At 45.9% G+C, this 24,416-nt stretch overlaps 1 protein-coding gene across 3 annotated transcripts in view; it reads right to left on the minus strand.

The window, feature by feature from the left end:
* The window catches only part of CSMD2 (CUB and Sushi multiple domains 2), a 668,701-nt gene that overhangs the window by 238,465 nt on the left and 405,820 nt on the right, over positions 1-24,416 (minus strand). For all 3 annotated transcript variants that reach the window (XM_067725393.1, XM_067725392.1, XM_067725391.1), the window contains 4 exons: positions 17,255-17,581; positions 13,174-13,368; positions 1,707-1,845; positions 623-810 (listed from right to left, as the gene is read on the minus strand). In XM_067725393.1, the coding sequence (XP_067581494.1) occupies positions 623-810; positions 1,707-1,845; positions 13,174-13,368; positions 17,255-17,581 (849 nt within the window). The remainder of the gene's footprint in view (positions 1-622; positions 811-1,706; positions 1,846-13,173; positions 13,369-17,254; positions 17,582-24,416) is intronic.

Here is a 24,416-nt window from a genome sequence, read left to right on the forward strand (position 1 = left end):
AAAGGGAGGGGGGAGAGAGCCCTGATAGAGAGAAGGCTGGAGTTGTCATCTGCCCCCTCCTCAAATGTGGCTGTCAGTATCTGCTGAGGGTATCTGAAGACCCATCTGTCAGGGAGAACAACCTGTCTTCATCATTTGTTCGTTCATCATTCATTCAGTAACCATCAGTGAGGTGCCCCCTATGGCTTAGATGCCATGCTAAGGGTTATGGATACGAACACGGGTAAGAAAACGACCCTCTTCTCATGGTGCTCTCGGCCCTAAGTTACTAGAGTGGTCTGCAAAGAACTGAATCAACAAGCTCTTTCAATCGAGGCACCAGCGATGAATGCAGGTGATGAGAGAGGGTGAGGGAGCGGGAGATGGCATCTCACTCCAACGTCACCATCTGTCCCCAGAGTGCCCCGCATGGTGGCGCCCAGTCATCTGCACACAGAGGGGGACCTTCCATTCTTTCTAAAGTTGAGCTCTGAGAGATGCTGAGAACAGGCAGCACCTCCCGAGGGGCACAGCCTAACTGAGAACGCCACGGCGACGTGGCCGAGTGGGGCCTCCTGGTGGAGCTCAGCCCTTGGTCCTTTCCCCACACGGCCGACCCTGTCACTGACGCCCCGACACTCACTCTCATAGCGGAGCTGGAAGCCGATGTCCGAGTGACTCTTGTCGGTAGAGAAGAGGAGGTAGAGGTAGTTGCTGGTGCTGATGAGGAACTGGGGGACCTGGGTCCCGTGGTAAACTCCGATCAAGGGCGCCGAGTACGTCCGTCCATCTCGCACTTCCAGAGTGTCATAGTTGACCTCAGTTTTAAATCTGCCGAAGATGGAAGTGAAGACGTCTTGAGAAACTTCATTAATTTGCAAATGACAAAAGGCCCTGCCTGACCTGGGGTTCAGAACAAGTGGATTTTGGCAGGCTGGGAGATTTTAGTATAATCTGCACACATTTACTGGAGATGTGGGAGGACCTTCCCTCCTGTGTTGAACCCTCCTCCTCCTGTGGTTGGATGCGGCTTTCCCAGTCCTCTCTGTGGCCTGGGCTGTGACCCATCTTCAGACCTAGAGGTACAGTGACTAGCCTCATGGGGGTCAGAATGTTCTAGGCCAGGGGTCAGTAAACTACAGCCCCAGGGCCAGTTCTGGTCTAGAGTCTGTTCTTGGATGGCCTAAGGGCTAAGAATGGTTTTTACCTTTATAAAGCAGTATTTTTTTTTTTTTAAAGCAAAGACTATGCAACAGATATCAGCAAGTGTCCCATGAAACCTAAAGTATTTGCTACCTGGCCCTTCACAGAAAAGTTTGCAACAGCTATTCTATGCCACGAACGCTTCATCTAGAAGAAGTCTGTGTTCATACTTGGGTGGCTACTTCCCCCACCCGAGGGGCACAGCCAGGGTGGGAGTTAGAAGTGGGGCATACGAGCACGATTCGGGTCAGAGGTGAGGAAGACCGCCTTCCCACACTGGAAATGCTCCTCAGATACTAACAGTCCCCTAAACATCACAGACCCCGCTACTGAGATGGAACCAAGGCCAAGGGCAAAGCCAGTGCAGCCTGTCCCCACCCCACCCAGGGCAGCCACTCGAGTGTTCTCTGACCTTGTTGACATTCCAGCATCGGCGCTGGTCCGTCACCCACCCCAGCTTCCCTCCCACACCACCGCAGAGATATCACTCCTCAGCCCCACCCCCAGGTTGTGGTTACAAGCACCTGTCGAAGGTGATTTTGATGGGGTAGCCTGGCTGGGCTTCAATCACCCAGGCACAGCTCAGGGCATCCTTGTAGAAGCCAGGCCAGCCCGGAGACAGGATGGTGCCGCTGGGCGAAGTCAGATGACCGCCGCAGGGAGCTGGGGGGACAGAAGGGAGAGAAGCAGGCTTCTTGGGGGGACAGATAAACAAAAAAATCTCTCTATAAAACGTGTCTGCCAGCAAGTACTGTTTTTGTTTTTATGGAGAATTACATAAACTGTATAGACGGTGAGCTCTGTCTTTTGGGTCCTTTACGGATATGTCCAGTTCTATCACTTGGAGTTTTATGAAGGGCCAGAGGGGAGGAATGAAAAGAATCCTTTAAACAAAGTCCTTTGCCATTCTAGTGGTGTTGAAGCACAACTAATATTTGTGTCACGCTGGTTCTCTCTTTGCTCCTGACTCAATCATCAGGCCTCTGGCAGAGGCATAAGCCCGGCCCACCCTGGCACAGCTGGCACCCGGTGCTGTGGCCCAGGAGCCCACAGCCCGCTCCGCTGCGAGCTCCCTGAGCGCAGGGGCCGTATAATTTGTCTTATGTAACTCGGAACCCCCAGCCCTTAGCCTAGTGCTTGGCACACGGGTGTCCCTCAGTGACCACTGCTTGAATGAATAAATGAGTGGATGGAAGGATGAGCGTAGTCACGGCAGGTAAAGCCACAAGACCCCCAGGGTTCAGGCACCCCTCACGCTGGCTCTGAGCTTGCAAACCCTGTTAGCTCAGTCCTTTGGCCTCTCTCTGACCATGTTCCCATCCCTCAGTTTCCCATTCCATTCTCTCCCATCTTTCCCATCACTCCTGCCCCTTCCCGCAGCTGGTCCCTTGGCCCTGTGGTGGTCATTAGAGCTGCTCCAGTGCTCTGCCTGCAGCCCACGTGGCTGGATCTCATCGTCCACCCTTTTGTGTCCATGTAGGCAAGGCCACGTGACTACCTTGACCAATCCATTGAGGGGGGAAGTGATGCGTGTCCCATCCACATGGGCACGTGAAGAGCCAGCGTGGGACCTGCAGCTTGTGACTGTGAGAGTCTAGAAGGAAGTACCATCAGCCTGGGCCTCTAAGTGACCCCGAGGAGAAGAGCCCCGTGACCCAGGTTACACATGTAGCCTGAGTAGTCTGTGTGAGAGCGAAAGTCCTGTGTTTAAGCCACTGAGATTCTGGGGTTGTTTGTTAGTCTAACCTCACCCACCCTGAGAAGGCACCTCCCTCCCCTCACCACGAGCACCAAAGCCGCTGCTGCTGTCACCACCACGGCCATGGACTGAGAGCCCGCTCCCGTCACACGCTGAGCTTCATGTGTCTATCATGTTTGATCTCACAAAACACACACCCTGTGAGGAGGGTGCTATTATTTACTCCATTTTACAGCTAAGAAAGTGGAGCCTTATGGAGAATCAGTAACTAGCCCTTGCTAACTAGGGTTAGCAAGTGGTAGAACTTGGATTCAGACCTAGGAAGATAGCATCAAACCAGAGATCGTACCCTAAGCAGCATCCCTGCTTCCTGGGGATCCCCTTACTGCGGTGTCACCAGATACCCAAGATGCGCTGAACAAGACTGGAAAGGCAAGGGGACGAGGAGCTCCCAACACTCCTATCTCTGCAAAATTTTGGCAAATTTCCCCAAGGAATCAGTCTCATAAAACACAGCCAAATGTACGACACCTTTCCTCTCTCAATTCTGGAACCTTCCTGAAAATATCTAAAATAATTGTCAAGCATTCTTAATAGTAAATTCTATTAGAAAGTTTAACAAAGAAGACAAAAGAATAATAATGATGTTAATAGTAGACAACTCATACCGATGACTTACGATGCTACCTGCTTTACACGCGCTATCTCATTAAAAAAATTTTTTTTATTGTGGTAGAAGTCACACAATATAAACCATACTATTTTAACCATATTTAACTGTTCGGTTCAGTGGCACTAAGTATATTCACAGTGTTGTGCAACTCTCACCATCGTCCATCTCCTGAATTTTTCACCTTCCTAAACTGAAACTCTGTCCCCATGAAACACTAACCCCCCATTCCTCCTCCCCATGCCCCCCACCCTCCTGCCCCTGGCATCTACCAAGGTATTTTCTGTCTGTATGACTTTGACTATTCTAGGTACTTCGTATAAGTGGAATCAAACAGTATTTGTCTGCACCTAATAAATGGTGGAATGCATTTTTAAGGTTAACTTAATATTTGTCCTGCAAACAGACTGTACCTTCTTTTTTTTCCCCCTGTGCTATACAGTAGGCCCTCACCAGCCATCTACTTCATACACAGTAGTGTACATACGTCAATCCCAGTCTTCCAGTCCATCCCACCCAATCCATCCCACGTGTTATCTCATTTAAATGTGCACCACATTTATGAAGTTATCCCCATTTTACAGAGGAGAAAACTGAGGCTAAGTAGGCTGATAGACTAGATCAAGAGCTAATAAAGTTAGAGCAGAGCTTTAACCTCAAGACCTCTGTCTCCAAATCCCCCTGCAGCACATAATAGCACGACCACCACAGCTGATAGGTGTGAACTCACTGCTAGTGAGTTTACTATGTGTTGGGCTTAACGTGGATTATCCTTGTGACAACTGCAACATTAAAAGGTATACAACCATTATTATCCTGATTTTATAGGCGGGGATTATTATCCCATTTTCAGTAAATTGAGGCTTGGAGAAACTGAGAAATTACATAGCACCTCTATCAAACACTGAAAGCATAAATTGCCTATAGGTATTGTTATCTCCTGAGTAACCTGTTTTCAAAACCCATCCATCCATGGCACTGAAACTACTAATACTTTGCTCTACTCTTCCAATGGACTTGTGAGACCTTGGAGGTGGGGAGGGGCATGCCTGCTGCGATGTGCCTGGCTCCCCAGGTAGGCGCAGAGCCTCAGAAGAGAGTGGGGACTCTCTCGTGGCTCCCATTCAGCACAGGCTCAGCCTCTTTGGTTGCTGGACTGTGATGTTGTCACTCACTTTGCAGGAAGCCATAGATCACAGAGTCACTGTTGCCTGATAAGGCTACTCTCTATTCAGTCATATACATCAACAAAGCCCTATCTAAACTTTCCAGAGAAGGAAACTCAAATCTTTCCTCTGGTGGCCACCATTTTGTTTTCTTTCTCTGCTGTATCGTTTTATCACTATGGCTAGTTCCTCTCTTCTCTGCTCAGGTGATTGGGAAACAACCTCTCCATTCATTGAATCCTTCACTCTCTCTAGTTAATCTTCATATCCCAGGGTGGTGGTTTCCAGGCAGGGAGGAGGGGAGGATTCCTAAGTGCAGCGTCTCTTTAACATTTGAGACGATGCTCAACCTCCCTCTTACTGAGAAAATAAATACAAATCAAAACTCTACTGAGAAATTATTTCTCATCCATCAGGTAGGGAAAAATGCAAAAAGTCTGATGACTCGTGAAGCCGAGGGAAAGCAGGAATTCTAGTACTTTCCTGCTGGACATGCAGAAGAGCACAAACCCTACGCAGGGAAATTTGGTAGCATCCAGCAAAATTCATAGGCATTTATTCCCTCACCCAGCAACTCTACTTCTAGAACTCTATCCCAAAGATACACTGGCAAAAATATGCAAAGACATATATATGTACCAGGCTACATAACGCAGTACTATTTATAACAGCCAAAGAATCGAAACAGCCAGAATGCTCAGCAATAGGGAGCTGACTAAATGAATTGGGGTAATCAACAACAGGGACTATTTATGCAGCTATAAAACAAGAATAAGGAACATTCTATATAATGTCATGGAGTGGTCCCCAGAATATTTTATTAAGTGAATAAAAGCAAGATACAGCAGCAAAAGCAAGGGTAATGATTCCATTTATCTAAGAAAAGGGTGGGAGACACACACATATTTTCTCATATTAGCAATCAATGAAAGGGGAAACTCAAAATGCAAAAGATTACCTAGGGATGGGGGGAGGGGCCAGGGTAGAGAGGATAGAGACAGAAGTTAGACTTTCTCAGAATATACCTTCTTTTAGAGGTTTAGCTTTGGAACTATGTAAATATTTTACAAAATGAAAAAAGATTTAAATTTGATAAGCAATTTCTCAAATCTTAAAAGCAGTGTAAAATAAATGAATATAATACTGTATCAGCTGGTAGCATAAACACACATGAAGACACTAAAGAGATTTTAAAACACAGCAATTTGATAGTCCATCCCTAGTAGGATGTACAGACAAGAAGAATTGAAAGGAAAAACACACAAACGATTTTCAGTAATCGTATTGCTGTTGGTAGTATTGGTATTACAATTTGAGACTCCTGGGTGTATATTAAGGAATATGGGAAATTATGTTGGCGTTGAGAACCTGGATTACCAGCAAGAGTGAAAGAAGATACAGATACGACATCAAGGAAGTTCAGTGCAAAAGAAAAAATGTTCCTACATTGGAAATGAAATGAACCCATGATGCATTTTATCTTTCAAAAAGTATTTCTTAGCTCCGTTCATTGTAAAGGCTTAGAAATGAGGACCTACTCAATAGTAATAAGCAGAGCCAGTGCCCAGATTCCGAATATTATTTCTCACTAAAAGGAACCAGGACTCCTTGGAGAAACAGCTGATTTTAGGTCAGGGACAGAAAATGTACAAGATGAGGTTGGGCCAATTTCAAAAGGCTCCCGCCGGCCAATGGGACGATTTGAGCGTTGACTACAGTAATAACTGCAATGGATTTAAATGCATAAAATATGTTTCAGTCCTTTGGATTGTAATGATATTAAAAAAATGTTCAGCTTTGGAAGACGTTAGAGTCAACCCATTCATACGAAAACTGGTAAATAAAGGAAAATAATTAAGTATTTCTCCTGTCTTTCCTGTATGAACTATACCACAGGGTAACCAAATAGTTGATCAGGGCAAGTTTTCCGTAAGTATTCCAGCTTATAAAAGAAGAGATGGAACGTTACCATTTTGTAATCTCTAGGCTATGATCACTGATGGCTCCTAACATCACCCAAAGAGAAACAACTAGACATTACATGCATCTGACAGAGGCATAGAGCCCTGCCTATAAAATATTCTGGCCAAACACCAGAACCTGAATCTGATTAGGCTTCTAGACCTTACTGCCAATTAAAGGAAATATAAGAGAGAGAGGATCATGTTAAACAACCTCCTAGGGATGTAATCGCCAAAATTCAGACTGCAGGAGACTCCTCAGGATAAACAACCTGGCTTCCTCAACAAAAATATCGCAAGAGGGTGGGAAGACACCTACAGATTAAAAAGGACTTGAGACATACAGCCTCACTAGGGCTCTGACTTCTTAAAAACTACTATGAAAGAAAGGGTTAGATAGATAATCATGGAAACTTGGTTGTATTAAGTAATTATTTTCATAATTTTAAGATAATAGCATGGTGGTTCTGTTTTAAGGAGTTTCTTTTCATCCATTAGAAATATACACTAAAATGTTGTGCATGAAATATTATGCCTGAAATTTGCTTCACAATAATCTCAGAGCAGGGTAATGGTGGGAGATACTGGTAATGCAGAGGGTATGAATGAAATGAAATAGGCCATGAGTTTATAATTGTTGAAGCCAGGTGATGGGTACATGGGGTTCGCTATACTATTCTCTCTGAAATTTTCCATTAAAATTGTTAGGGTGAAAAGAAGGATATACACAGAGATACACACACACACACACACACACACACACGGAAAAGACAAAAAAAGAGGAGAGGGTCCTGCCTTGAACAGAGAGAAGAATTCAGCAATAAGACAAAAGAGGTACCCAGTGCCTTATCCCAGTGCCTGGCACAGAGTAGGTGCTCAATAAATAGTTTGTGGAAGGGACGAAATACTGCATTGTGTGCCCCCTCAGATTCATAGGTTGAAACCTTAACTCCCATGTGACTGGCTTTGGAGATGGGCCTTTAAGGACATAACTACGGTGAAATGAGGGCATAAGGGTGGGATCTAATCCAAAAGAACCGGTGTCCTTACAAGAAGAAGAAACATCAGGAGTGCACATACACAGAGAAAAAGGCCATGTGAGGACACAGCAAGAAGATGGCCATCTGCTAGCTAAGGAGAGAGGTGTCGGGAGAAAGCAACCCTGCCGGCTCCTTGATCTTGGACCTCCAGCATTCAGAACCATGAGAAAACACATTTCTGTTGTTTATGTCACCCAGTTTGTGATATGTTGTTATGGCAGCACGAGATGGCTAATACGCTGGGCTTCTGATGAGGGGCTGGTGTCCCCTGTGAGGGAGGATCCACCTCTCCTGACCTTGGATGCTATAGTTGTACGAGGCAAAGGGCACTTGGGGGTGGTGATGGGATAGAGTGATGCCGGGAACTCATGCTCCCTGAGCCCTCACAGGCCGCATGTGTGCTTCTGCTTTTCCTGTATGTTCACCCTCACAGCAAACTTTAAGGTGGGTACTGGCGTTAGTCTCATTTCCTAGTTGAGGAAACGGGTACAGAGGGCTTAGGTAACTGGTCCAGAAACACACAGCAGGGAAGCAGCAGGGCCAGGATTTAAACCCAGGCAGTCTGGCTCCAGAGCCTCCATTTCTAACCACTACGGGTGGACGTGGGAATGCACCCCCCCACCCCCACCCCCCCACCCCGACTACTGCCCTCAAAGGGGTCTCAGTGTGAATATCTAGAAGCAGTGGAAGCTTTTCCCTTGACTCCCTCCAGCGCTGCCTCCCCACTACCGCCCCCCGCCCCCCCATACCCCTCACCACCTATCCTCCACCATTCTGTGGTAGAGCAAAAGGAGAATGAACTTTGGAGTCAGACCGCATTTGGTGGTTCAAAGTGATCGTTTGGTATCAAAATATCTGGATTTGAATCTGGACTCTCCCGTTCACTTAGCTGTGTGATCTTGGTCAAGTTACTTAACCACTCTGTGCTTCAGTTTCCTTATCTGTGAAGTGAGGATCATAACAGTACCTTCCCTGTAGGGTCATCATGAAGATGTAATACGACACTGCATGTAAAGCAGTTGGCCTAGTATTTAGCACATAGTAAGTGCTCAATTATTACTAGCTGGGTAATCGCAGGCAAGTCAATTCACCTTGCTGGTTTGCAGATTTCTCATGCATAGAGCATAATCATCTTTCTCACAAGAGTGACAAGAAGATTAAATGAAATAATGTTAGAAACTCAGTAACTACCCTTCTTCCTCAGAGGCCTAAATGAGCTACCACCATCACTTAGACTCCTCTTTGTGGGAGTGGGGAGAACTGACCTTTCTTTTTTGGAAGACTTTTTAAAAAATTATAAAAATAACACATTTATTTTACATACAGAGAGAACAAAATGTGGACGTGTCCACACCAAAGCGTTACGCCATTTTTCTCTGGGGAGTGGGATTAGGAAATGAATATTTCCACTTCAGCTTTATTGCACTTGTGCATTGCTTACGTTTTTTACAACTACCAAGTATTACTTTAAAAATGAAAATACATACTCACTGTAGATAATTTATCTCCTTTTTTCCCATGTATTTCTTTTAAACAGCATATTTTTTTAAACCCAGTTTGAGAGTCTTTGTCTTCTAATAGGGAATGTAATTACCTTTATTATCATAACTGATACGTTTGTCTTACTGCTGTCATTTTGTTTTATGCTGTCCATTTCTGATGCTTCCACGTGGTGTCCTGTTTCCTTTGTCTTTTGTGACAGGCAACATGTTTCCTTTCGTTTTAATTCTCTACTGGGATATGGAAAGTAGAAAACCTGCTTGTCATCCTATTTGTGGATGCTTTTAAGTCTTTTACAAATATGTTTGAAATTATATTCTCTCTAGTGATATAATTCAAGAAAAATACAGTAACGGGGTAGCCAAGAGCCTGGGTTTGGATTCTGGTTCTGTCACTTACAAGCTGGGAGGACCCTGGGCAAGTGACTTAGCTTCTCTGTGCTTTCATGGGACAATAACAACACCTGCTACCTAGACTGGTACCTGGCTGAAATGAGGTGACACCTGTAAACCACCTACCGTAGTGATGTATAATTAGTTCGTTCTTCCTTAAAAGAGACAAGGAAGAGATGAACGCGGGGGTGAGAACCCTGCGTTCCTTTGTAGCTGTTTCACTTCTTGGAAGTCTTTCTTAGGAAATTTCTGATTTTAAACATATGGATCTCTTATGTCCTCTGTTCTGTAGATCAGGGGTCAGCAAACTACAGCCCGGGGGCCAAATCCGACCCATTCATTTCTGTTTGGTCAAAGCTGTTTTTGCATAACGATGGCAGAGTTGAGGGGAGATCTTAGGGCCCTCAAAGCTGAAAGCACTTCCTAGCTAGCCCTTTAAGAAGAAGTTTGCCGACTTCTGCTTTAGATCAGCTAGATGATCATCCTTCTTTCTAAATTTAGGAGAAGAAGCCATTTTCTCCCTTGTCCTCTTATAGCCTCTCAAAAGCTAAGAGGCTTTTAGCATATATTAAAAGACTTTTTAAAAGACCATTAGCTTCCACATTTAATTGTCCACAAGGTGGGGATACTTAATCAAAAACAAAACTAGAAAAAACGGAAAGACAAAGATGCTGATTACAAAGCAGGGTTCTTCCAAGGCTCAACCCAGGAGGGAAAGGGGCCAAGGAGGGGCCAGATGCCAGGAGCTTCTTACTCTGTCTGCTCTACGGTTTCAAGTCCAGAATTGGCCACCCTAGGTGGCGTCCGGCTCTCACTCTGGCTCTCTAACCTGCTGCTCCCCAGGTCTCCGGAAACCAGGTTGGTATCAAATGCTCATCATTCTAAGAAGACTGAGCAGACTCCCCTTGTGCCAAGTCAGCATCTCTCCAACAGGCTGCCCCCTTATTTCTGGTTGTCCACTGTCCCCCAACCTAAGCATTTTCCCCTCCAGGGACAGAACGAATGAGACGGCTCCAATTTCAAAATTAAGACTCAGCCTATGAAGCAGTGAACCGCTTTAAGGTCCTTTAATGAAGGTCGAGTTCTCTGGCACATTCACTCATGGTCTGGAGTGGTTCACTGCACCGGCAGAACTATGGTCTAGGAGCACCTGATTCAGAAAAGTGGAGGAGGGTTCTGTAGTTACCAAGTCGTGATCCCTCTCAGGGGGGTCACCTGCACTGGGACTGAGCCCCCGCAGGCTCAGGGGCACTGTGGTCTGGGCTTCGGCCCCCGGAAGTCCTATAGTCTTGGTTGGGAGATAGGGCCAAGAATCGTGGACCTGGTAAAGAAAAACGTAGCCATGGTGACACCAAATATCTGATAGGGTGGTCCGGCGGTGGCCCATAGAGCAAGGGATCCAGGAGGCAGGAGAGATCAGGTGAGTGGGAGACAGCAGGGAAGATGTCCTGGATGAGATGGGCCACGAGGAAAACCAAAGAAGTCAGAGGAGGTTGACGAGCATGAGGGAGAATGGGGGGCCCAGCTTGTAGGAAAGGTGAGACCACTGACCGACAAGCCCCCAGACCCTGGGCTCTGCCTCACCCCCAAACAACCCCATCAGACACGAGTGGTTATGCCCCTGCTGTCGACAAGGGAGCTACCCAACCCATCGGGTCCACAACTGGGAGGGGGCAGAGACAGGAGTTTCACGGTTCCCTGACACCAAAGCTTATGCTGTTTCCAAAAGTGCTCGCTCTGCTGGGTAAAAACAGCAGGGGAGGTTGTGTGGACGTGGTTGTGTGACCGTGGAGGGCAGGAAGACGCCTGTTTGTGTCACGACTGGAGCAGGCACCTGGAAGGATGAACCCACCACATGATCCCCCGAAGTGGACCAATATGCATCTGATGGTGTCAGGAATGGTTAAAATCAGGTGAATATCATGCTCACAGCCAACACTGAGTGAGCGCTGCCCCTCTGCCAGGCGCCGCTCCAGGAGCGGGGCTTGCTCCCGACCACCCTGTGAGGGGGCTCCCATTACGAACTGCACTTTACAGATGGGGCAGCTGAGGCACAGAGAAATCAAGTCACTTGGCCCCGGCGACTCAGCGGGTAAGTTTCAGGGAGGAGACAAAACGCAGTCTGGTGAGAGTCAGGGCTCTGGAGGCCATGAGGGAGGCTCTAACCTAGTTAAAGAGTCATTCATTCATTCATTCATTCATTCATTCAGTGATTGATCAACCAGTACTGACTGAGCATCTAGCAGGCATCAAGCAATATGCCAGCTGTGGGGGTACGAGCCCAAGGAAGACTCCCTAACCTCACGGAGCTTACACACCAGCAAGAGCATGGCTAACACTTACGCTAGGAACTCACTCTCTGCCAGGCAGTGCCCTTTACATGTGCATCTTATTATCATCTCCCCGCTTGTTTTTTAGCTGAAGAAAAACAAACAAACCAGAGGCTCAGAGGGAAAAAGGCGACTCGCCAGGATTCCAGCACAGGTCCCTCTGACTCGACGGCCCACCTTGACGCCACCCTCTCTGCCTTGGACCCTGTGCCCTTGGTGGTCTCTCCTCCCCGCTCCCCCTGCCTGTCAGCTCTGGGGCAGCAGTCGCCCCGAGGCACGCCCCCCTCGCTGCTCTGCTCTCCTGTCCTTCCCCCTTGCTGGCCGGGGTGCTTGGATCTGGGTCTGGGGACTGCGTATGGAGAGGTCCCTTAGGTCGCTACCCTCTGTCCATCACGCGAGGTAAGAGGAAGGCGCTTTCTGGGTCCCAGAAGCAGGGAACTGCAGCCCTTGCCTCCACTGTCACTGCTTCAAGGGGTCTGTGGGAGACTCACTTTCCACCCATTATTCACAAGTATTTATCGAGGGCCTGTTCTGTGCCAGGCATTGTGCTCGGTGCACAAGTTTGACATAATTCCTGCCCTTAAGAAGCTTAATTTGTGTTTTCCATGCCTGCAGTTGGGGGGACCAGATGGCTAGCCTCTGAAACTGAGTCAAAACCTGTCTACGTGGCAAGGCAGGACCGAGGAGACACCATAACAACCCCTGTGCTTGCTTCAAGCTGTGTCTTTTTTCTGGCTGGTCTGCCCCTGGTCTCCTGGAGATTCACTGCAAGGATTATCAAGGCAGCATTTAACAGGGACACCAAGGCCAAGCCTGGGAGATGTCCCAGGGAATCGGGGTAAATTAGCATGTGGAGAAGGAAAGAGTGGCAGGCAGCTTGAAAGACACGCAGACTCACAGCTCTGCCAACACCGCTTCAGGCTGATGGAGCTCCCCTGTGCAGGAGCTGGGAGCGGGGCTCCTAATGGCTGTGATACTGAGAGCGTTCCCAGTTGAAAGAAGAGTGTTTTTGATGCCTGACAGTCTAGAACCAGCGTTTCTCCTGTTTAATCTCTGGTTATAATTCAAATTTCTGTGCATTGTGGTTCTATAAAGCCCCGGCCATTCCGGCGTGATGGTGAGAGGGTGGTCCCATGTCCTGGGAGAAGAGGACGACTGGGGTTTGGGCCAGTCGGTCCCCCTCCTCGGCCTCTCTGGCTGACAGCCCCGGCCCCCGGCCCGGCAGGCACGCACCTTCACACCGCAGCACGGCACTGTTCCAGACCACGCTGCCCTCCTTCAGGATGCAGGTGATGGTCTCTGAACCCTGAGTCCCGAGGAAGCCTTCATCGCAGAGGAAGGAGATGGAGCTTCCCAGCTGGAGGCTGTCACCAAACCGTTTGCCGTTTACTGGAACGCCCGGATCTGGACACTCATTGTGTCGAAAAGCTGTGTGGATACGGGTCAAGGATGGGATTAGACAGAGCTGGCGTGCAGATGGACCCCCAAAGAAAATAAGCTTCATTATCATGGTCTATCCTAGACCTCCCCCACTTCCCCAAGAGCCTGGCATGCTGCGGGGAGAGCTACATATCCTAGAACCACACTGGGCACAAAGCAGGTACTTTTTAAACTTATCTCCTGCCTTCCTGAGCACCTAATCCAACTTCATTCTAAAGCATATTTATAGATCAGGCAGCGGGCTGTTTCTCCTGCTGGCTCATTTACACCAAATAATGATTCTGTGACGTAGGTATTATTACCCCAGTTTACAAATGAGGAAACTGACGCTCAACGTGGTTAAGGAGCAGATCTGTGTCCTTAATGTCAAATCCATTCCATGCGTCCCCACCTTCAGATAGCTATGGGATCATTTATGCTGCAGGAAAACCGGGCTCTAAATCCTGTGACACTAATAGATACCAAGCACCGTAAAGTAGGTGCCCTGGAATTAACCCTGTCTGAAGCCATTCCCTTCATTTCCTCGCCCCTTGTCAGGCTGCCTCTCACTCTGCCCAGACAATTGCTAATACCATGGTGGTGGGGGGGGGTGGGGGGCGGGAGGAAAGAGTCAGAACACTTGTGGGTTTAATCAAGCTCTGCCTCTTATTAGTTACATGGTTCTGGGCAACCTATGTAATCTTGCTGAGCCTTTGTTTCCTAACCTATAAAATGGGCCGTTCCGAGATAGGAATAACATGAAAGGTGATTTGAATTTGCAAGTGGTGAATGCTTGGTAAGCGCCTGACGGGTGGTCAGTGCCCCTTAAGTCTGTGCTCCCTTCCTTCTTCCTGTTCCCAACCTTCCTCCAACAGGGGTGCCCAGTTCTCACACTCGAGTCTGAGGCCGCGCCCTATTTGCATCCCTGCTGTTTTAAGGACGGTGGCTTCCCAGTGGAGACCAGGCTCCACGGCTGCAAGGGCATGGGCCACTTCAGAGGCCTCTGAGATTCCCTAGTGACCGAAACACTCGCACAGTCAGAAACAGAAGCAGCCCTGGAGGCTGTCAGGTCATCTTGCTGGAAGCAAACCTGGTGGTCCTTCCTACTGAAGCTGGGCTGAGGGAGCATCTGACACAGAGACGGTCTGAATGATCCCAGCTGAGCCCCGACCCCCTTCCCTCTGAAAGGCAATCTTAAGTCAGCCCAGACATCAGTCTCCCAACCTTTCCTCATTAGGAACTTATGACCATGAGCTTGCCCTCACATTTAGAAACACGGGGTGGGAAGAAAAGTGGCACTTGGGGCCCATAAGTCCAGGCGTTTGTCTATTCAAAACCCTGTCAGTCACACAGACACACACACACACACACACACACACACACACGTGTACACACTGAGCAGGGATATGCAGCTATTTCCAATACCTTGAAGCAAATGCTCTAAGTCAAGGATTTAAACACTGCCCAGTTCTACCTGTGCACCTTTTCAATCTGTTTCCTGGCAGGTGAAAGGGGACAGACCTTAGCTTAGGAAGTTTCTGTTGCGGGGTTGGCAGTGATGCCCGCAGGATGCCCCCACAGTAGGTGCTGAGTAAACAGCAGCTACTCTCATCTTTGTCCAAAATACTCACATGGAAGGTTTCCTCCAAGGAGCTCTGGAGGTGGAAACAGGATCCCTGAGCCTTGTTACAGGGACAGAGATTTCAGGTCATCGTGAGGGGAAGCCCCGAGTGTTCTCTAACTGTGGAGAGAGCTGTCTTGGGGGCGGGGGGATGCGAGCTCCCTGACATTGGGCAAATTCCAGCTCTTCCCAGACAATCGTCAGTTGGGACGTGACTGAGGAGATGCACGTCCTGCGGGGGAGACTACGCTAGTTCCCAAACACCTGCCCGTGGACTGTGGTTCACTAGCTACATCAGAATCACCCCAGAAGCCTGTAAAAAATGTCGATTCTAGGGCCTCACTCCTTAGAGATTTTGATTCATCAGGTCTAGGATGGGGCTCAGATTTTTAAAAGTTATTGCTACCTATCCATCCCACTCTATCTGTATTAATGCACAGAAAATTACCTGTAACGTCTGTAATAGTGTTCACCAAATATTGGCAAGGATCATCTCTGGGTGGGGGGATCTAGGGTGGTAGTCAGCATTTCTTCCTTGGCCTGCCCCTGGTTTCTGATTACTGGCGTATTGGATGTGTAGCATTTTTACAGTGGTGGAGGAACCTTCAAGAGGGATGCTGGGTAAGAGCTTGCTCATCAGGTCGGGTTTGCCTCTTTCTGCCTCTTCCTCCTGAGGATTTGGCATTTGCTCCTCTCCTGGAAAGTGGGGACCTACTAGGCTATGGTTTTCCTCGGAGACTATGAGTTATTTGGTTCTGACCCAGGTCCTCCATCGGTGTATCCACACCTGCTTTGAACCCGTAGAGTCCTCGGCCCTCCCCCATCCTGGATCAGTGGGCTTCCCTGGGACAGCTCTCAGCCTTCTCTTTCCCACTCCCACCAGGAGGAAGAAAGAGCATTAGGCATTCATGGATCTTTGCATTCAATAAATATTTACGGATCCTCACCATGTACCAGACCCTGAACTGGGCAGAGGGCATAGAAAGGTAAGTAATACATACCCCCATCCTTCCAGAGCTCATGACCTCATGGGAAAGTAGGGATGAGGACAGATAAACTAAAAGTCAGTGCTGCAGTGCTAGACTAGGAAGATCAGGGAAGACAGAACTGGGCTCTGCTTCCTCCTGCCCACAGATGATGGGAAGAGGAGTGCCCGGGAGGAGGCATCCCTGGGAAGATGGATTGCTTCTATCAAGTCCGGCCTCCCAAAGAAGGTGTTGGTGTTCCAAGGGCTTTAGCTTGGAATCTGGGGTCCCCAATGACCCCTGTTTGGCACTTATTGTCTTCAGCTCGACTAGACCCTGGGGACAGATGGGCCAAGGAAGCAAGACGTCTCTGCCAAGGGTGGGAGGGGGGCTGGGCGGAGATCAGTTCTATCAGAAAGTGCGGGAGGGACAAGCGCTGCGCATGCGCTGTGTTCGTGGGGCGGAGCTTGAACCGGGGACTTGCATTTCACAAACAGCCTCTGGGAAAGGATCTGGTTAATCTGCTCAGACGGGCCTAGCCTCGGCCGGCTCTGAAGATTTGCCATTGGCCAAGTTCACCGGGTCTGTAGCTGGTTCCGCCCTGAACAGCCCCTCTCGCTACCTTTGCCGCTTGCAGTTTCTACTCTCCAAGCTTCTGCCCCGCCCAACTGCCGAGATACAGAAACGACAGTAATCACTGCTGAGCTTCAGTCTGCTTCTAGAGAAGGGGCCAAGGGCTAAAACTGGAGGTGAGGACTTTGGGACTGTGGGCCTGAGAGGGGCCATGAGGAAATGCCCCAAGAGTTGGCTCTAATGAGTCTCAGAGCCAAACAGAAACACTGCTCTCGATTTCTGTTTCTGGTTTGCCTACGGGAGTGGGAACTGGCAAAGTGTGAGCAGCCCCACGGGGAATACATGACGTTGGCAGTGAGTAGGCGTCCAAGGACTTGGGGGAGCACATCAGAGAGGCGTCGGTAGCTAGAAGAGGATGGGGAAGGCTTGCTCTCCCTCGGGCCCTTCCTGGTTCTAGCTGGGCCTTCTAGGAGGGGGAGGGTGGGAGGGAGAAGTGAGGCTCCAGGCTCCTTTCACATTACATGGCACATCCATAGGAAATAAATGCTCAAAAGCGAGTGACGCCACAGAAAAGAACTCTTTCCGCTTTTCCCTTCATGCTGGAGCCCCATGCCTGGCTCTGCAGCCTCGCAAGGCTTTTGGAACTGGTCCACCCACATCAACACTCCTCTGCTGGAGCCCCCTCCACTGGACATCCCCAGAGGGACGCTCAGCTGAGGACACAGGGTGGACTCACTAGTAAAGGTGATGTTGAAGCCCCTCTTCCCCGTGGAGTGGTCGGTCTGGAACTCAAGACGGGCCACGTGGCCACTGCTTGTGATGGAGGAAGGGAGTTGGTTTCCCGAGAAGGTGCCCAGGACTGGGGCCTCAGCCGTGGCCCCATCCTTGATGACCAGGAAGTCAAACTGAGGCTCCACATCAATGTCATTGAAGGCCAGGTGGATGCGGCTCTCGGGCCGCGCGAGGATAAGCCAGACGCAGTGGAGGTGGTTGCCGTAGTCTTCCGGGTAGTTAGGTGACAGGACGACCCCAGAGGGGCTGGTGAAGTTGAAGAAGCAGGAAACTGCAAGAGAAGAGCCGTGGAGGTCAGTGAGCATCCCTGGTATTGTGCCTGGGCCACTGAGGGCTGGCAGGGGAGCATTTCTTAGTCTAAGAGCAATAGAGAGAAAGGATGACACGAGGGTTGGGCTAGACTGGCTGGGCTCTGAGCTCTAGGTGGGAGACATGCTGGGTTCCATGCCACGCGTGGTGTTGGGAAGGGCCCCGCTGGCAAATCACAGACAAGGTGGAGCTGGTCTTCTCCTGGCCCTCTCTCCGTTTCGGTGAACCCACCCCAGGCAGGGTCTGCATGCTTCTCGGTCCCTTGCGTTGGGGAAAAAAAACCCACCATTCAAGCTTAAATGTAGTCCCAGTGCCTGGCTCCTTTTAGCTGGTGGTGGTCCCCTGGGTGGTAACCAGGGTGGAAATATTCCAAGTTCATTTCTATCTTTTAAACATTTTTAGTGGGGAAATGATAGGCGTGCCCCTGGGGATTCTGCCAGCCTCGAAGCTACAAAACTATGCTAAGGAGGCGCTAGGTAGGCACCATCTTTCAGAGCCCAGAGCTTTGGAAGAAACTGGGGGAGAGAGGTGACGGCGCCTTATCTTGAGGCCCTGCATGCATTCCAAGGATCTTCTGAAAATCTTTATTTTCAACCCTTTCCATGCCAGTAACTAACAGACCCTGGAACAAGGCTGAGGCATAGCAAAGTGCTATAAATGGAAAAACAAACACTAAACCAAAATTAAAAAGAAAACTAACAGAATGAAAACAAATTGCAACAAGTATGCCAAAGGACAGCTATCAATATCGAATCAGAGCTTTTATGATTGTATGATTGTATGAGAACGCCACCAAGACGGCAGAGCTGTGTGCTCAGGGGGTGCGTATGAGAGAAAACAGGATTGATATGAAAACACAGCCCGTTTCACTAGAAAAAAAATAAAAATACACAACCCATACTGTTGAGGCTTCATGAAAACTCATGTGTATTTATGGCCAGTTACACAGTAAAGCTGATATAATCCTTTTGGAAGGGAGTGTATGCATTCTTACCAGCGGCCACAACACTCTACAAATATTCTGACTCAGTAATCTCTAGGAATTAATTCAAAAGAAAAAGAGCCACGTGGACAAAGATGTTTACAGGGACATAATTTTATTACAGAGGAAAAACTGTGCACAACCTACATGCCAGCCCAATAATGCGAGGTAAATTATAGCCTTTAATGGGGTGCGGTTTGAACACAATCATTAAAGTGATAAATATGACCCTGTAGAAAGAAGAATGTTAAACATTTTAAAGTAAAACTGTACCTCATAAAATTATATGCATGCTTTGGATTAGAGCTATTAAATATTTACTCATATATGGGTAAAGACTGGACAGGAGCCCCCAAATAAAAATTGTATTAGAGTAAAAGGTTTGGGGGTGATAGTTTTTCAAAATGAAAGCAATATTTAATTTTTCTGACGGCAAAAATGATATAGGCTCATTGAAACACTTTTTAATATATAAAAGTGTAAAGAAGGTAGAAATGAATATGGACAAACATTTAAGTGCCTTTATAACATTTATAGTGATGTTTGGTATTATATTGAAATTAAAGTCTAATTATTAATTATAATGAAGCTAAGGTGAAAAATAATAATAAAATCATGTTTGCAAAAGAAAAAAATAAAAACACAAAACAAAGGGATTGGTGATTCCTTCCGCTGAGTGTCTCTTTCCTCTGCCTGACTCTACCCACCTTCCCCTTTTCTGTATTAGGTATTACTTTCTCAATCTGCTACTCAAAGCCCTCCCATCAAATTCAGCAAAGTGAACCCGGTCCCGAGGACACAATCAGTCTCATCCCTATAATCTCTGTATTTTATAAGTATTGAAAGTTTGAGTCAAGGGGAGAGAAGGACATGAAAAAGCTTTTAGGCAACACAAGGTATAGTTAATAGTAATTACCATTGTATATTATTGGGCGTTTACTAAGTACAGGCACTGTTCTAAGCACTTTCATCAATTACTCAATTTAACTGTCACAAAAACGGCATGAGGTAGGTACTGTTATTAACCCCATTTAAAAATGAAGACACTGCGGCACACAGAGATTAAGTAGCTTGCTAGGGCTGCACGGCCAGTAGATGTTAGCAGCAAGTCCAAATCCACGCAAATCCATGCAAATTCAAATCCACCTGACTCCACGGGCCAAGCCCTTAGCCACCCAGCAACACTGTCTCCCAGTATGAGAACAGTATTGCTCACAAAGTCTAATAGTGGAGTCCTTGGGGGTGTTCTTAGAATCTGTTAAAGATTCATCTGTTAACCCCAAGCATTATAATAGCCCTGAACTGGAGGTTCTAGGCTGGACACAGATGCCCCCACACAGCTATCCCATCTATGGCTTTGTGGTAGTCCAGCTGGGAGCATAATACAAATAATGAGGAATCTGAAACCAACAAAGACCACTACCTTGAAGACAGAAGGGGAAAAACCACATGGCCTGTCTACCAGCAGAACAACACCAAGGCGGACCAAAGACAAAGAAAAGCTCTATGATTTCAAAGGCACTGAAAGCATGAGAACAAATGGATTTACTGCAGAGAATTTAATTAACATCACCTGAGTTCCCACCCTGACTCCATCACTCTGTCACATTTTTTTCTTTATACCCTTTATCCAGAGTTGCCATGTTGTAAAGCTCCAGGGGCAACATTTTGAGTAGCTATACATGGCAGATCTACCTATCACTCTCTAAAATTACCTTGTTCACTGGCTTGTTTATGGTCTCTCCCTCCCTCTCCCCAGCACACACACATGTAATCCACGAGGGCAGAAATCTTGTCTGTTTGATTTCTCTGAATCCCTATGGCTCCCACAATGCCTGGTACATTGTTGGTGCTCAATCAATATTTGCTGAATGAATCAATGAGCATTTAATGGTTGATACCATCTGAAGAGATGGTGACATGGATACGTGTGCCTCACATCCCCATCCCATTCCAAACCCCAACCAAAAGAACTGACCAAAGTCTGTGTTAGCTCTGGAAACATGGAAAAAATACTATGCTGTGATCCTCAATGTATGTCTCTTAGACACAGTACAGATCTGTCCCTAAATAATTTAGAGTAGAAAAGCATATGACCCAGCCAAACTGTCAAAGAACAAAGACAACAGAAACCTCTTCCAGTATCAAAGACCTCAAAAAGTATATTATCCATACAACACTAAAGAAATACTCCAAGATGTTATCAACCCAACCAAGAGATGAATCAAACTGCAGAACTCAAGTATGAGAAAGTTATGCTTAATAAAAAATGAAAAAGATTGGTGATAAGCAAATAAACAATATAGTAAAGAATCTAAATAATTGTTGTAAACATAGTTAGAAAACAGACTGCAAGTGTAACAAATATTTGTTGGAAGAGAAGATAAAAGATATCACTCCTGCCTAAATCCCACGGTAAAATATTGCAGATTATTCTGATGTAAAGTATAAAGTTGAAGCAAGGAGATATGCTAATTTCCTCATTTTGTAAGAAATTCTGTTACATAGTTTCTGTGGTCAATTAGAGAAATATAGGTTAGAGTGTGTCTTTAAAGATGTTAAGTATAATTAGTAATAGACTATAAAGTAGCTTATCTTCAAAATTACCAAAGGGGAAAAAGCAAAAGCAGTCAATTTAGAAAAAAAAATGGAATTCAAAGGAAACAACAAGGAATCAAAAAGAGGGGAAACGTAAAGTAAGATGCTAAAAAAGGGGGAAAAAGACAAAACATCATTTATGATAGCAAATGTATACAGGTTTATCTGTCTTAGAAAAATATTACCCTCATTTTGGGAAAAGACACACAACTTAAAGTGACTCAGAATAGTCAAGAATAACGAAATGGGCCAAGATAGCTCAGACTTCAGATTAGAAGAGTGTTACAATTTACCAATGCCCAGGCCCCAAAGATTCCTATTTATTTGGTGGAGTACACCCAGGGCATCAGAGGTTCTAAAAGCTTCTGGGTGATCCCAGTGTACAGCCAGGGTTTGAGAGCTACTGGTGAAGGCAAATGCAAACCACAAAAAAAAGGAGTTTTAATACTAATATCAGATCCTTGGATGTTATAATGTCACACCAGACTCTTGATGATTCTTTTTTTTTCAGTACAAGAGTCCTCTGGACTGCTACCAAGAGACGTTTCCTCTTGCACCTGGAAAGAGATGGAGCTGATAAACTGACACTAATAGAACAGAAATGTGGCCCTGTAAAGCTCAGTTTTCTATCCCAAGGTATAATTCAGACTTGTTACAATGAGGGCAGGAAAAGGGAGTGTGCATTGTCCAACAAAGGTCTAATCTCTCTCACCCTGGAAAATTAGGTTTACATATTACAGTAGAATGTTTCTGTTGGAGAATAGAATTTGCTTCGCAGCGTCCCAAATGAGGATAACAAAACGTATTGTGATTGGATCTCCTCACTATCAATCACCCAGGTAAAAGAGAAAGATGGGGTACCCTCTCCCTTTGGAAGCTCTTACCACATTGTGCTCATGGATCTTGACCTTGGATAAGCCTTTAAATGGTTCAGACTTTTGAAAAATAATAAAAGTGGAAACCTCATTACCAAATGGATGTATCATTACTGTGTATAACATTGGATTATTATTCAATAGGACCTTGAGTAAGAAATAAAAGTTTTGTTGAAAAACCCTCTTTTACTATCTTTTCCTCAGGTGTTGTCACTGCTAGTTTTAGTGCTTTCAAAATGATAATTCAGTTACTAGGGACCCAATGAGACAAAACAAAATCTCAAATCCAAAGATGACATTTAAAAAATGGATGACGTGCACATTCCAAAATGAAGATATGACAGTTATGATACATTTGGCCCCAAAGCACTGAAACAGACAAAATAAACTAATTTTAGCACAGTGGTTAAGAATTCACCTGCCAATGCAGGGGACACGGGTTTGAGCCCTGGTCCAGGAAGATCCCACATGCTGCAGAGCAACTAAGCCCATGCACCACAACTACTAAGCTTGTGCTCTAGAGCCTGTGAGCCACTACTACTGAAGCCTGTGCACCTAGAGCCCATGCACTGCAACGAAGAGTAGCCCCAGCTCGCCGCAACTAGAGAAAGCCCATGTGCAACAACGAAGACCCAATGCAGCCAAAAATAAATAAATAAAATTAAAAAACCCAAAAAAACATAAGAGTTGGAGAAAAATATAATAATCTGAAGTCAAAAGTAAATAAAGTGGATCTGTAAAATACTATGAGTGTGTATATGTTATATAAAGCTCTGTGACCTTCAAACAAGGAACAGCACCTTCTTCACAAGTGCCCTTGGAATATTACAGAAATGGACCCTATATTGGGCTACAATGAATTCTCCATAAACTCCTCCACAAAGCAAAAACTGTTGGGACACAATTTCTATTCACAGTGCAACTAAACTACAAATCAATAATAAAAGAATGACTACGAACCTGCAGCCTGTGAAGAGGAGACCCCAAACACAGTAAGTTAAACAAAATGAGAAGACAGAGAACTATGCAACAGATGAAGGAGCAAGGTAAAAACCCACCAGACCTAACAAATGAAGAGGAAATAGCCAGTCTACCTGAAAAAGATTTCAGAGTAATGATAGTAAAGATGATCCAAAATCTTGGAAACAGAATGGAGAAAATACAAGAAACATTTAACAAGGACCTAGAAGAACTAAAGAGCAAACAAACAATGATGAACAACACAATAAATGAAACTAAAAATTCTCTAGAAGGAATCAATAGCAGAATAACTGAGGCAGAAGAACGGATAAGTGACCTGGAAGATAAAATAGTGGAAATAAATACCACAGAGCACAATAAAGAATGAAAAGAATTGAGGACAGTCTCAGAGACCTCTGGGACAACATTAAATGCACCAACATTCAAATTATAGGGATCCCAGAAGAAGAAGAGAAGAAAAAAAGGACTGAGAAAACATTTGAAGAGATTATAGTTGAAAACTTCCCTAATATGGGAAAGGGAATAGACAATCAAGTCTAGGAAGTACAGAGAGTCCCATACAGGATAAATCCAAGGAGAAACACGCCAAGACACATATTAATCAAACTATCAAAAATTAAATACAAAGAAAAAATATTAAAAGCAGTAAGGGAAAAGAAACACATAACATAAAAGAGAATCCCCATAAGGTTAACAGCTGATCTTTCAGCAGAAACTCTGCAAGCCAGAAGGGAGTGGCAGAACATATTTAAAGTGATGAAAGGGAAAAACCTACAACCAAGATTACTCTACCTAGCAAGGATCTCATTTAGATTTGACAGAGAAATTAAAACCTTTACAGACAAGCAAAAGCTAAGAGAATTCAGCACCACCAAACCAGCTTTACAACAAATGCTAAAGGAACTTCTCTAGGCAGGAAACACAAGAGAAGGAAAAGAGCTACAATAACAAACCCAAACAATTAAGAAAATGGTAATAGGAACATACATACTGATAATTATCTTAAATGTAAATGGACTAAATGCTCCCACCAAAAGACATAGACTGGCTGAATGGGTACAAAAACAAGACCCATATAGATGCTGTCTACAAGAGACCCACTTTAGACCTAGGGACACATACAGACTGAAAGTGAGGGGATGGAAAAAGATATTCCATACAAATGGAAATCAAAAGAAAGCTTGAGCAACAATTCTCATATCAGACAAAATAGACTTTAAAATAAAGACTATTACAAGAGACAAAGGACACTACATAATGATCAAGGGATCAATAAAAGAAGAAGATATAGCAATTGTAAATATTTATTCCCCCAACATAGGAGTACCTCAATACATAAGGCAAATGCTAACAGCCATAAA

Source organism: Pseudorca crassidens, chromosome 2 (genome assembly GCF_039906515.1).
Source record: "Pseudorca crassidens isolate mPseCra1 chromosome 2, mPseCra1.hap1, whole genome shotgun sequence".
In the NCBI taxonomy this organism is placed as follows: domain Eukaryota; kingdom Metazoa; phylum Chordata; class Mammalia; order Artiodactyla; family Delphinidae; genus Pseudorca; species Pseudorca crassidens.